General features: G+C 39.8%; 1 protein-coding gene and 1 long non-coding RNA gene across 3 annotated transcripts in view; one reads left to right on the top strand and one right to left on the bottom strand.

The window, feature by feature from the left end:
• LOC309503341 (uncharacterized protein) overlaps positions 1-14,926 on the top strand; it is a gene marked incomplete at its 3' end in the record, with an annotated part of 28,578 nt that overhangs the window by 12,103 nt on the left and 1,549 nt on the right. Inside the window, exons 2-7 of the mRNA XM_082176137.1 lie at positions 10,326-10,503; positions 10,700-10,919; positions 11,036-11,309; positions 11,400-11,577; positions 11,697-11,773; positions 11,871-12,051. Coding sequence (XP_082032263.1) covers positions 10,326-10,503; positions 10,700-10,919; positions 11,036-11,309; positions 11,400-11,577; positions 11,697-11,773; positions 11,871-12,051 — 1,108 coding nt within the window. The remainder of the gene's footprint in view (positions 1-10,325; positions 10,504-10,699; positions 10,920-11,035; positions 11,310-11,399; positions 11,578-11,696; positions 11,774-11,870; positions 12,052-14,926) is intronic.
• On the bottom strand, positions 3,391-7,884 carry LOC309503870. Of its 2 annotated transcripts, none has more exons than XR_014207910.1 (2): positions 7,067-7,884; positions 3,391-3,542 (listed from the first exon to the last, which is right to left on the bottom strand). It is a non-coding gene; the product is annotated as an uncharacterized lncRNA (long non-coding RNA). The 2 variants fall into 2 exon arrangements; XR_014207911.1 differs by having other exon boundaries at positions 7,110-7,884.

Below are 14,926 nucleotides of genomic sequence, written 5' to 3'. Positions count from 1 at the left end.
TAGGATTTGTGAATTTTTTTTTTTTAATTTTTAATATTAATAAAACATTTTATTAATATTCATTTTATTGTTCTATCGCACTGACGGTTCACATTACAGTGCATAGTTTAATAGGCTAGGCTACTTCTATATCAGCCTCTGCTGAACCACGGATTGATTGCAAAGTTAAACCATCACGGTAGAAACAGTTTTACTGTTGCTGTTAAAAGTAATAACGTTAACTTTATATCGCGATGCTGAGCTACAGTGAAATGATAGAAAAGACAGATGCATTATCTGTGTTAGTCAATTCGCCTCATTCGCGCGAACTGGACGCGCCCGCGCCGCGCTAAACTCCTCGCGCCGCAGGACCTCTAGGCGCGCGTAAATGCGTCTTTACATTGAAATTTAAATCACTCGCGCCAGACGCTCAAGAGTGAGTGAGTAATCAAAAAACCTTTGCTTTAGCCTCAATTGAGTGAAACACCGTGTGTAACTTTGGCCATTCTCAGTGGTGTGACTCATGACTGGGACACTAACTCTGCTTGTCATCATAGAAACAGATAATCAGATTGTGATGTTTATTCCCGCTTCAGTAATATGCTGAATAGGCAAGGCAAGGCAAGGCAAGTTTATTTATATAGCACATTTCATACACAATGGCAATTCAAAGTGCTTTACATAGAAGAAATTAAAATAATAAAAAGAAATAAGAATAATTAAAACAGTTTAGAAAAATAAAATGAAATACAGTACAGTACAGTCGGACGAACAGTGGCACAGTGCTCATTCAGTAAATGCACAGCTAAACAGAAGTGTTTTGAGTCTGGATTTGAATGTGACCACTGTAGGAGCACCTCTGATCTCTTCTGGAAGCTGGTTCCAGCTGCGGCTGGCATAATAGCTAAAAGCAGACTCACCATGCTTAGAGTGAACCCTTGGTATTTCTAGCTGATATGATCCTAATGATCTGAGTGATCTGTTGGGTTTATATTCAGTGAGCATATCTGCAATGTATTGAGGTCCTAGGCCATTGAGGAATAAGATGCCTTCCTTTCGAAACACGACACACTGCCCACCCAGGACCTGCAACCGTCTCGCAAGTGTTGATAGGCTATTACTCGTGAGGTGTAACCAATCAGATAGCGCCGTAGGCGGGACATTGAGCAAGTCTGCAGAGGCTGCGGCAGCTATATCTAAGTAGCGCATTTTAAAATAAAATTGACTTTAATCAAACCACGGATCCGTGATAAGTAAGCAGAGGCAGGGATACATTGACCAGAAAGGGGGAAATCCCACTCATCCCCCCGGCAAATCACACCCTATATATTTATTGTGCATGTGAGGAACGTGCAATGCAAGTGATCGCACAGAAACCATGCCACGATTTTATTGCTATAATAAAATCTATATCAGAGGCTAGCTATATGTCTTCTATATGCTTCTTATTTATTAAATCAAGGGAATTGTTTGGTCAAACATTGATTAAAATTAATATACAATTACACAAAATTAATCAGACTTTAAAAAAAGACTATACAAAACTTAATGGAGTGGTCAAAAAATCATTCTTCAGAATGTCTATCTGAGTATCAGGCAGCTGCAACAGTCAGAGATCGTGTGGCTGGCGCGGCACAGGTCAAAAGAGCGAATAAAAAACAAGATAAGGTGAGAAATAGGCAAATAAGATCTGTATTGCACTGTCTGTGTGCTCTCGTGTATGATTAGGAGTGTCTGATAGATGTAAACAGTGAGAGATTGTGTGGCTGGTATGGCCGGCGCGATGCTATAGAGCCACGAGCGCGCTCCCATACGGGTAAAAAGAGCAAATAAAAAAAACAAGATAAGATGAGAAATAGGTAAATAAGATATGTATTGCACTGTATGTGTGCTTTTGTGTATCATAAGGAGTGTCTGATGGATGTAAACAGTGAGAGATTGTGTGGCTGGTTGTGGCCGGCGCGATGCTATCGAGCCACGAGCGCGCACTCCCATACGGGCAAAAAGAGCAAATAATAAAAAAAGTTAAGATGAGAAATAGGTAAATAAGATCTGTATTGCACTGTCTGTGTGCTCTCGTGTATGATTAGGAGTGTCTGATAGATGTAAACAGTGAGAGATTGTGTGGCTGGAATGGCCGGCGCGATGCTATAGAGCCACGAGCGCGCACTCCCATATACGGGTAAAAAGAGCAATTAAAAAAAAAACAAGATAAGATGAGAAATAGGTAAATAAGATCTGTATTGCACTGTATGTGTGCTTTTGTGTATCATAAGGAGTGTCTGATGGATGTAAACAGTGAGAGATTGTGTGGCTGGTAGTGGCCGGTAGTGGCTGGCGCGATCATGCTAATAGAGCCACGAGCGCGCACTCCCATATACGGGTAAAAAGAGCGAATAAAAAATAAGATTTAGTTGAGAAATAGGTAAATAAGATCTGTATTGCACTGTCTTTGTGCTCTCGTGTATCATTAGGAATGTCTGAAAGCTGTAAACAGTGAGAGATCGTGTGGCTGGTAGTGGCTGCCCAGCTAACAAGGGACGTCCCCCGGACGTTCCGAACGTCCACTTATGTCCTCATTTGGTCCGCTTTGTAACGTTCGGTGCAGGACGTTCCGAGGACGTCCACTTACGTCCGCATTTGGTCCGCTTTGTAACGTTCGGTGCGGGACGTTCCGAGGACATCCACTTACGTCCGCATTTGGTCCGCTTTGTAACGTTCGGTGCGGGACATTCCGAGGACATCCACTTACGTCCGCATTTGGTCCGCTTTGTAACGTTCGGTGCGGGACGTTCCGAGGACATCCACTTATGTCTGCTGGTTTAAATTGTGGTTCCTTAAAAATCCCTTTAAAGCAATTTTGATAATGGATTTTATGCAGAAACCACGTTCTTAAGTAGGCTATCTTACGTAAGATGGGAAAAAAATATTGATTTTCTTAATATTGGGCTACTCAATATGCTGTTAAAAATGGCCTTTTAAATATTATATTACAAAGAGCCAACTAAACCAGTTTATATTTGCACTATAAAAATTGTACTGTTTTAAAAATGAATAAAAATATCCAAAGCCATGTAATTGTTTACATTAAATCATTTTCCCCACCATTATTATTTTTAAAAACTGTCTATTTAATGTGTGCTTCATAATGTAAATCACAGTTCACATATTCATGCAATAGTTAAAAGAATCCACCATTGTGCAGTGATTTTTGTAACAGATTAAACGTTTGAATAAATGTATGACAATGCTTATTAATGGTTCTTTTTCATGCCTCTGCATTCATGCATATATATATATCTTTGCATCCTCCTCCTATATATGAAGTGCTGTGAAAAATAATTGTCACACAGCAAATCTCCACACAAGCACATTAAATCAAGATAAAACAAACTTGACTGTACAACTATAACCAAAATGGAAAACACTTTTATTATTGCTAAGGGTTCAAAATGTAAGCAGAGTAATGCAAACAGAAATGCAGATTGACAGCCGCTGAATCAGATGAAAGCAATGACTTAAAATGCAGGAGGCCCCAAAAAGGATGGAAACGAGTCCAATTGCTGAAAGAAAAGAAAAAAATGCAGGTAAGACATACATTCTCATGTAATCTTGGGGTAATTTAAATTTAAACTGACAAACTGTTGGTCAGGCTGCAAAAGGTTTGTTGCTTGAAATGTTTTTTTCCTCTTTGTTATTTAAAATTCTTAACATGTAATTGTATTAATTTAGTGTTTTAATGTGTAATTATTTTTTAAAAGTAGCCTACTTATAATTACATATGTAATTAAATAAATATTTTAACTTTTTTTTAAATTAATAATTAATAAGAAAACAAAGTTGATCAGCTCATGAGGTGCCTAAAAATTGCCATCCATATTTTACAATGATTTATACTACAGGGCCGTTGAATGCTTGAATCTGATTGGTTAACGAACGTTCTAAGGTGTGCAATTATTTTCAGGGAAACGCACGGCTAAAGTAGTTCCAGGCAGGTCTTGACCGCATTACAGTTCCATATCACTTCGCATAGTCAACTGTAATAGCGGAAAATAGGATACAATTCATAACAAGAAAAAACATTTAGCCCCATGCGCTTGATCTGCAATTTTCAATGTCTAGCTCAACAATCAATGGAAACATGCAGTTTAATTAATAAGTTAAATAAGTATATAGTATAAGTATATAGTCCTATCTATAATCAATATAAAATTAAACTGAATATAGGCTAAATAAATGGATAGTTCTGCAGCACTGATTTTTATTGCAGATAATATAACAAATGAATATTTATTGATAGGCCTACTTGTTAAAAGGGCTTTGTGTTTCATTTATTCGGCTATAGTCTACTGTCATCTGTCAATAATAGGAAAAAAAAGAATGAACAAATTAATTAAATCGAATTGAATTAATAAATAATATTGACGCACATGCTTTTCGGTCTCATTATTACAGCGTCTCTCTCTAATAACTGCATTAATAACTGCATATTATAATGAATGTAATTTGATACTTATGACTGATCATGCCCAAACGCGTTTTCAGTCAGTGTTCAAAGTCGGTGTTTAAAATCTGCTGCAGTCGATGAAAACAGTCAGAGAATGTGTCAGCTAGTCGTGTGTCCCCAGCATTAGTCTGCTATCAGTGGCTCAAACCTCCGTTACTAATCAGCAACGGAGCATGGGATTAGATGCGTAAGAAATTAGTCCTACAAGAGCGTTTTAATGACAAAAACTTTACAAACGTCTTGAAATACATAATCTCAAGGTGTGGTAACTGTAGTATAAGCGGAATAATTGACGACAGGCCGTTGAATTATTAGAAAAATAATGCTTCGCGTCGTGACCGCATTGCAACCTTGGGTGTGCATTATTTTTCTAATAATTCAACGGCCTGTCGTCAATTATTCCTTACTTATTGCTAGTCTTTGTTGAATAATAGAAATGATAAAGAGCTTAAAAAATAATTGCATATTAAATCGCAATATTGGTAAAAAATAATACTGCAATATTGGTCAAAATTATTATTTTCCAAAATCATTCAGCCCTAGATATAACTGAGAAGGGTCTGGTGTTAAAGGGATACTTCACCTCTGGAAAAGATGAATGTGTATTTAAAATGGGTAATTTATGTAGTAGAAATGTGAATTTTTTTAATTTATAGTCTTCTACACTGAGAAAAGCCTGAAAATAATGTTGTTTTTCATCCACAAGCTAAAAATACAACTCCCAGAATGCACTTGCTTCACTGTCCGAGGAGGCCACGCCTACCGGTAAGAGAGCGCAGTTAAACTCAAGGCGGCTAGCTACTAGTGGGTCTCCGTGATGAGTCTGACAGGGATTTCGAGATCACCCAAATGTCTGGGATTCAGCTTTTGTGTTCTACAGTCTCCATTCATTATTCTACTGATACAAATCTTAATGCTAAATCCAATCACCGCAGATTAGCATCACGCAAAGCAGGGATTTTGGAAAAATGAATCGTTGAACGAATCATTCTGGAGTCGCTGAGCAAATCAGGTAAAAATAAATGACTTTTATAAGACAACAAAAGTGTTTTTTTTGTCATTGCATGCATGTAAAACTATTGTTGTGGACTCCCAAAGCAATATTAGGAAAATTTTAAATGCCATAATAGGGGCCCTTTAACCAGGCTACAAAAAATGAGCTTTCAGTAAGATTTTGTATTGGGCGCAGTACCACAAATTCTCCATTAGATGCCAGCAAAACTCCACTGGGACACAGAGGTTTAATTTGTTATTTAGAGTGGAGTTTTTCCTCTCAAATTACACACATTGGGTCTCATTCATGAAACAGGAGCAGAACGAATTTGTGTAAATCATGTGTAAAGTGGTTCTGGTGTAAATTTTAGGATTCATTAAAATGTTCGTATTTTCCAAATGTTAGTTGGTACGAAAGAAATCTACACCTGCTCCCAGCCACGCGTAAATAGTGCGTTTAACATCCGAACGTTTTGCTCATTAATAAGGCTGCCTTTTAATTCACCGTAATCGGGTACATATTTACACAGCATTTTGAAAAAAGATTATATATAGTAATTACATACGGTTTTTCTTTTAACTTTTATTACGAGAGCCAGTAATAGCATCTGCAAACGGAACACAAGTCCACAAGTATTTTTCTTTTATTTTTTTTATATTCAAGCTGTTCATTCTTTTTCAAGTCACAAAGGTTGCAGTCAAGCTTCATGTCGAACCATTTTCTTTTCACTTCTGGGACTGTTCGATGAAACTCCATTAACTGCATCTGTAATATTCTGCCAAGCATTTTTACCTAAAGCTTTTAGGTATTACCTAAAAAATTATTTTTTTTTAGGACCTGATACGCCACTATGTACGCTTGAAAATAAAATGTGGCGTTTTGAATGAACTTCTGATAATAAAACTTCAATTTCTGCATCTGAGAAATTTCTCCTTCATTTGCTTTTGAGAAGACATGTTGAAATCCTTCGTTTGGTGTCATAATATGATGCCCATATATAGTTGTCAGTCGGTTTTAATGGGCGGGATTTATGGTAATTAAGAATGAGCGTGCACGCGCGTCCCATTTACGACTGATTGGAATTCATTAACCCACACACACATTTCACTATCACATCTGACGTTTACGAAGTATTTGTGAATCAGGAGAAGAATTTTCGGGAATGTCTCTTTACGTGCAAATCACTCACATATTTACTTGTATATTTACGAATGTTTCATGAATGAGACCCATTCACATTTTACTTTACTATTACACGCATTCAAACCACACGGAGGAGTAGAAGCATAAAAGGAGGTGTGACGAGATCGAGAGATCGTCGTGAGGGCTGTAGGGAAAAACTTGTAAAACTTTTTTTATTGGAACAAATATATGAATTATACAAATTTATAGCAATTGGTAAAAATTAATTTCATTTATAATTATCATTGGCATAAATTAAAATAATCTGACAGTGAGACCACGGTAACCACAGGTAAAATAGGCATGGCTACTCGCTCACTACCACTGTGTAAGAATTGATAAATTACACAATTCCGGACAGTCTGTTTCGAGGGTGACCCTGGGAGGTCCTCTTTGGTGTTTACCATTTGAACTGGCACTCGTGCACCATCAAGACGAAAGTCTCACCTCCGAATCAACTTCATCTACATCTCTTTCCCTCTCCCTTCACCCCCTCTCTCATGCTCTGATGATCACCTGATTTCACCCAAGAAAATGTATAGTTTAATGTGAATGATTATTTATCACAGAGTATTTTCATGTTTGGTATCACTTAAAATGTTACAGTGCGACTGGTACAAATGTACCAGAATAAGTAAACAAAGAAAATAATAAGTAAAACAAAAGGTTTTTAAAGGAGAACTCCGGTCAATTTTAACATTAAGCTCATTTTTTTGTACATTTGGAGTGCTGTCAATACAGAGAACAACGACAAAAATCGGTGTTGCCTACACAGAGTTATTCTATTTTTAAAATTTGCACTCTGTTGACTTCAATGGGGCAAGTACTAAACCTGCTTTTTAGCCTCTTAACATCCTTTAAGTGTCATTACAAGTGCCCAGCCAATGTGAGTGATTCCTTCCGAGTGAACACGGGTGAATCTGACTGCAGTAGATGTGAGAGATATCAATAAAAGTGACGTTAATTCAGCCAGCGCTCATACCTTTGTTTACATCCTGTTTTCGGTCGAAGGCCATAGTAATCGATTGTCGAGGTCACGCGCGTGATCATAGGTAACTAAACCTATGCGCGTGAACTCGACAATCGACTACTTTGGACTTCGACCGAAAACAGGATGTAAACACAGGTTTGTGCGCTGGCTGAATTAACGTCACTTTTATTGATATCTCTCACATCTACTGCAGTCAGATTCACCCGTGTTCACTCGGAAGGAATCACTCACATTGGCAAAATGTTATAACGTTTAACATTTATAATATAAAACAGTTGTCAAATATGAAATGTTTAGTTTAGGTAGGCTACTTACATCTCATCTCGCACTTGACCGTAAACACGTGTCGATTTTGGAGTCTCCCTGCTAAAATTCGCGCTCAGCGTCTGTGAATATAAAAGCCCTCCTACTTTGATTTGATTGGTCATCTCAAATATTTCTGACATTGACGAGCAGTAACAGACCAATGAAGCTCAGTTGAACACGCACACACAAACACACCCTGTCCTCTGTATCTGACGTGTGATTGAATAACGCGCTGATTATAAGATGGGGTTTTTTTCTTTGAAAAAAGAAGTGTAATCAGCAACATTTTAATAATAATAATATCTAACATTTCATAGGAATATTGGTGCATAGCCTAATTTATTTCCATATTCACTTGTTGGGTCTCCCAAAATGGCTGATAAACATGATTTAAGTCTTGATCTCCTCTACAGTGGACATGTATGAAATCAACGCCCTTTGATATTATTGAGATAAAGACTTTCTGAAAGAACAGCTGTTCTGTAACAAAGTCTTTATACCAATAATATCAAATATCATAATAAAAAAATCTTTAAATATCATTAGATAGCCTAACTTATATTAGCCTACTTATGATGTCATAAGTAAAACAAGAATAGAGTATATTTAATTAGGTCTAATGTATAGGCCTATATCATGTAGCCTATGTCTGAGTTGCGTGTGTGACAAAGTCGCCATGCAAGCTTAGCTTATGAGTTACATTATGAGCTCATATGTAGAGATCAAGCTGCATGATGTTTGCATTTTCACATAAATGCACAACGATAACATAAACAGATACTAATTACTGTGCTCATTTCGTTATTTCAGGTTAGAAGCCAACAGGAAGAATTTCCATCGGAGTAACCCCGGCCACAGCTGACAACCAGATCCAGACCATGCAGACCCCTCCCCAACAGACACACACACACACACACACACACACACACACACACACAGAGACACAGCGTGCGCGAGCGCAACAGACACAGACACACACACACACACACACACACACACACACACAGACACAGCGTGCGCGAGCGCGTACACACACACACACACACACACACACACACACACACACACACACACACACACCTTTAGGCTACAATTGTTCAGTTCAAATAAATGTACTTTGTTCCTTACAATTTCTCACGTGTCTTCTTTGGCCGTTTTCTGGTAAAAAGTAAAATAAAAGTAAAATAAAACGAATTAAGCAAAAGTCCCCTAAATGTCCCGAATGACCGCTGTTGGTCCCGTGAACGTCCTCTTGAACGTTCGGAGGACGTCTTTGCGAACGTCCGCGGGACATCAAGCGGACTCCACATGGGGACGTTCGGGGGGACGTTCGCACAGGCCATTTAGGGGACGTTCTGGGGACCTTTTTTTGTTAGCTGGGGTATGGCCGGCGCGATGCTATAGAGCCACGAGCGCGCTCCCATACGGGTAAAAGGAGCAAATAAAAAAACAGATAAGATGAGAAATAGGTAAATAAGATATGTATTGCACTGTATGTGTGCTTTTGTGTATCAATAGGAGTGTCTGATGGATGTAAACAGTGAGAGATTGTGTGGCTGGCGTGGCCGGCGCGATGCTAATAGAGCCACGAGACGCGCGCTGCATTTGTTTTGTTTTTTAAACCTTACATATTGTGTAAGTTCGAGTGGCCGGCGCATATATCCGTGACTGGTCGAGTGGCCGGCGCATATATCCGTGACTGGTCGAGTGGCCGGCGCATATATCCGTGACTGGTCGAGTGGCCGGCGCATATATCCGTGACTGGTCGAGTGGCGGGCGCGCATATATCCGTGACTGGTCGAGTGGCGGGCGCGCATATATCCGTGACTGGTCGGGTGGCGGGCGCATATAACGCAGTGGCAGGCGCATATATCCGTGACTGGTCGGGTGGCAGCTCCCCCTGCCACGCAAAGATTTTACCCTGATGCTTTGATAGAGCTTTTATGTGTGTTTTTTTATCTACATGCTTGTTTATCTACAGTCATGCTAAAGAAGGTTCTGTGTTTGATTTGGCTAACGTTACTGTAGTAAAGCCAATGTTTAGTGTTCGTTTTGAGGTTAGCTGCTAATAGTTCTTGCGACAGATATTTGGCTACAATCTTTCAAAAAATACAAAAGTAACGGTGCCATTCAGTAGTGATCACTATAGGTCCGCAGTCTTTACTCAAAATAATCCATTTGAGGACTGTAGTATTAGGCTATTTGTTAGAACGATTAGCCTATATGAAATTCTTGTTTATGAACCTTATTTTTTTGTGGTGTAATGATTATTATACAGTAATATTTTTTTTTACTCTTTTACATGTCAAATGTATGTTTTTACTCTTATTTGATCATTGATTACATAATGTCATTATTTCTTACAGACAACATCTCAGCAGGGTTCGAGTTCCCAAGAGATCCCCACTACATCTACACTCCATGAAGTTGGATGTCAGTCAGACCCCATAGAGACTGTAGCCACAGAGATAAAGCCCAAGATGAGATCAGTGGGCACACAACTTTCAATGGGTACATTCAGCAATTTCCACTTCAGGAGCAAAGGTATGAAATACAGACATTAAATGTGTTTATGTGTTACTTTATCATATGCAGTACTAATACATCATTTTAATTATAATTGTTATACAGGCTAATTATGTGCATTAGAAAGTGGCTTATGCGTCTCATAAAAAAAATAAAAAATAATTGTAATAGCAGGGGAGATGTTTTTTAATTATTTTTTTTTTTGGACTTGTAGGCATTCAGGCTAAATTGTATGGTCATGATGTGGGCTCTGAAACAACTGACATGTTTCCTGATGCACCGCTGTCATCAACACCAGTAAGAGGCTCAATCTTTAGGCCCAGCAAGAGACCTCGTCTGGTGTTAGATGAGGAGGAAGAGTCAGAGTTACATGTCGAACCCAATGACTCCACATATAACCCAGATTCTGTTGTCACTCAAGAATCTGAATTGATGTAAGATATAAACACTGTACATATCTACATACATTTTTACCAATACATTTGCGTTTTCAAAAGATATATAACATGAAAGCAACTTCCTAATATTTATTCATTTTGTATTGCCTCAGGATAGATCCACAGCCCGACCACAGCGATAACAAATACATTGTTTTTGAAAGCTGTCTTCGAGAGCTGTTTGTGTCATGTCCAGTTTGTAAGATGAAGTGTGTTGTCCAGAGCAGACGAAGGGGGACATTTGTTGCATTCACCCAGCTTTGTGAAAAGTGTAAGTACCACAGACAGTGGCAGAGCCAGCCCATTGTAGGGAGCACCCCACTTGGAAACCTGCTATTGTCTGCAGCAACATATTTTACCGGTGGATCTTTTAAACAACTAGAGAAGGTATTACAATTACATTAAAATAAAATAAAAAGTACTGTGTTGTTTCAGTATACGTACTGTATCAATGTTATTTAATTTCTATTTTCATAGATTTTCAAGGCCATGAAGCTCCAGATGATGCATTATGTAACTTTTAGGATTCATGCCAGGAATTTCCTTGAGCCTACCATAATACACAAGTGGAACCGAGATCAACTGAATCTTATTAGGCAGCTGCAAGAGGGAGGACATGTTTCTGTGGCTGGAGATATGTGTGCTGACACACCAGGTACTTTAGACTATAAAACAAATCATGCTGTTTATTTTATAGTCTTTGATTTTTCCTAAAATATTATGATACTGATGTTCTCAGTAATGTTCTATATATGATTATGATGTTTACAATAGGACACTCAGCCAAATTTGGCAGCTACACCATTATGCACATGGAAACCAACAAAATTCTGGATCTTCAACTAGTTCAGGTTAATAATTCCTAAGCATAAAAAATAATTTTGACGCTTTCTTTAATCTGTTATTGTTTATATTCCTATATTTGAATTGTTGTGTACCCAACAACAGAGCAACGAGGTTGGTGGCAGTTATCATATGGAAAAGGAGGGATTAAAGCGTTGTCTCGATAAGCTGGAGTCTAATGGTTTAGCTGTTGACTACATAGTCACCGATCGCCATCCGCAGATTCAGAAGTACCTGAGGGACCGCAATATCACTCAGTTCTATGACGTGTGGCACTTTGAGAAAGGTAATTATTTATCTTTGTGTATTTAATCAAATACAAAGTTGATTCTTGTTCAATTAAAGGTGCTCTAATGGCGCTTTTCCATTACCAGTACCAGCTCAACTCGACTCGGCTCGCTTTTCGCTCCGTTTTCCATTGCAGATAGTACCTCCACAATAGTACCTGGTCGTCATAGCGACGCCACAGGAAAGTGCCGTGACTTAATCTTTTACGCGAGATACACCCGCTCCCCACACACACACACACACACACACACATGCACACACACACACACACACACACACACACACACACACACCCGCTACCCACACACACAGGACAATGGAGGAAGTCGAGTGTATGCTGTTTTTGGATGGTTTTGTTTTTGTTTTTGCTGTTTTTTATTCAGGATACTCCGTCTGGCGCGTGCAATGATGACGCAGTGAACAGTGACGATTCTCTCTGACCAATCAGCAGTCTGCCGTGTTTTCACGTCACATTTTAGTATCGCCTCGGCTCGCCTCAGCTCGCTTTAGAACCTCGCTGGAGGTGGTACGAAAAAAAGTACCTGGAAGCAGGTACAGGTACAACTTTTACACAGTGGAAAACCAAACAGAGTCGAGGCGAGGCGAGGCGAGCTGGTACTGTGTAGTGGAAAAGCGCCATAAGTGATGCCGGGAGTGTTGACATTCAAATTGTTGTCAAACAAAACGGAGGCTAGCTAGACCCTCCCTCCTCCTCATCCCGTCTCCTCCCTCCTCATCCCGTCTCCTCCCTCCTCATCCCGTCTCCTCCCTCCTCATCCCGTCTCCTCCCTCCTCATCCCGTCTCCTCCCTCCTCATCCCGTCTCCTCCCTCCTCATCCCGTCTCCTCCCTCCTCATCGGAACGTCTTCTCTTTAGTCGTGTGTCGGCCATAATTCAAACTTCCCTCTTCATGCTTCTCTCTCGTCTCTCCTCCTCCACACCCCCTTCATGTGCACGCGCACTAACCCCCAAACCACACCCCTCAAATGCTTCTTGTTGGTGATTGGCTGGAACACTGTTTGTTGTGTTTCGTGGTGCGGGTGAGCCCAGTTTGTTTTTGTTGCCGTTTGTGGAGCCTGTGGTGTCTACAGAGACCGCGTTTTTTACAGTGTGTTCAGGGGACAGGCAGCTAGCGGATAGTGAGGAGATGTTTGCTGTATGTAGTGTTGTCAAAAATATCAATATTTCGATAAATATCGATACTGAAATATATGAACGATACCAATACTAATTTCCCGTAGTATCGATACTAGCCGAGCTGTCACTTTCACTTCTCTCCAAAGGTGCGTTGACAAACACCACACACGCACTCGTCTCATTCACTCTGGTTAGCAAAAGTGAAGTGAATGGGGTCGATCACACCTGACACGTTTTTTTGCAGTGAGAGGTGCCTGGTTTCAATTGGTTTCCAGCGAGTGTTCTGCGTGCTGTTTATGCGCCTCGCGGGCCTTCCGTTTTAGTGATGAAAGCTAGTTGCTTGAACGCCCGGAGAGTGCGATGATGGAGGATAAACTTGTGGTGCTCTCGCGGGTTACCAGGAGCTTAACGACTTCACGAACCGTATACCACAATGTTAACAGAAAGTAAATAAAGTTAATAAAAGGCTGATTTGACGTTTACTTGACTGACAGGACAGCTGTTTCAGTGGTTGCCTAGCAACATAACAAACGCAGCGCACTGCTCGTTCTGTGTGATGAGTGCTGTGTGCCGTCAGGTGTGATGAGTGCTGTGTGCCGTCAGGTGTGATGAGTGCTGTGTGCCGTCAGGTGTGATGAGTGCTGTGTGCCGTCAGGTGTGATGGGCAGTGCTGTGTGCCGTCAGGTGTGATGAGTGCTGTGTGCCGTCAGGTGTGATGGGCAGTGCTGTGTGCCGTCAGGTGTGATGGGCAGTGCTGTGTGCCGTCAGGTGTGATGAGTGCTGTGTGCCGTCAGGTGTGATGAGTGCTGTGTGCCGTCAGGTGTGATGGGCAGTGCTGTGTGCCGTCAGGTGTGATGAGTGCTGTGTGCCGTCAGGTGTGATGAGTGCTGTGTGCCGTCAGGTGTGATGAGTGCTGTGTGCCGTCAGGTGTGATGAGTGCTGTGTGCCGTCAGGTGTGATCGGGGCAGTGCTGTGTGCCTCGCGTGTTCGAACCTGAAAAACGCGTTAGTGTGATCGGGGCCTAATATAGCTAAGCACCTGAAAGACCGACACCGGGATCTATATAAATAATTTCGAGAGGTTGGTAACTCTTCTCATTTTAACATTTCTGAAACATTAACCAAAATGGCCTTTGTTGTTATGAGTGTGTGTCGTCTCGTTTTTTCACCGTAATTCTTAAATTTAATATAATCTGACTGAGGAATCTTAGACAAGTAAATATTTTAACTGTGGTCAAATGTAAATTAACTTGTGCTTATTTAACTTTATTCAAAAAATTATTATTTAATTCTGCAATTTGCCTTCATATCTTATCATCAATTTGATTACACAGATACTAATTAAACTAAACTGAGCTAGACGATGACATCTCTGAATTCAATAATGAAATGCCTTTAACTGAAAATTGAATGTTTAATCTTATTATTATACATTACTGACACGCTATCCTCCAATTTGATACTGTTAAGTGCTTTGACACAATCTGTATTGTTAAAAGCACTATATAAATAAAGGTGACTTGACTTGATCTCGATCCAGTGAGCATGTGTTTCGCGTGTGATGCACGTTTGCGTTTAAATCTGTTCATCAAATAACGTTAATGTATTAACCAGCATTTATGCTTTTGAACCAGTGCACTACCTCAGGACATTTGTGTTCATGTAAAATATCCCTCATTGTCATGTTTTAGACTTGTTATATTTAGCTTTAAATAAAAAATACCCCTTAATATTATG

This window comes from Leuciscus leuciscus (assembly GCF_965113295.1).
Source record: "Leuciscus leuciscus genome assembly, chromosome: 7".
Lineage (NCBI taxonomy): Eukaryota > Metazoa > Chordata > Actinopteri > Cypriniformes > Leuciscidae > Leuciscus > Leuciscus leuciscus.
This window is presented reverse-complemented; position numbering and strand designations above follow the sequence as displayed.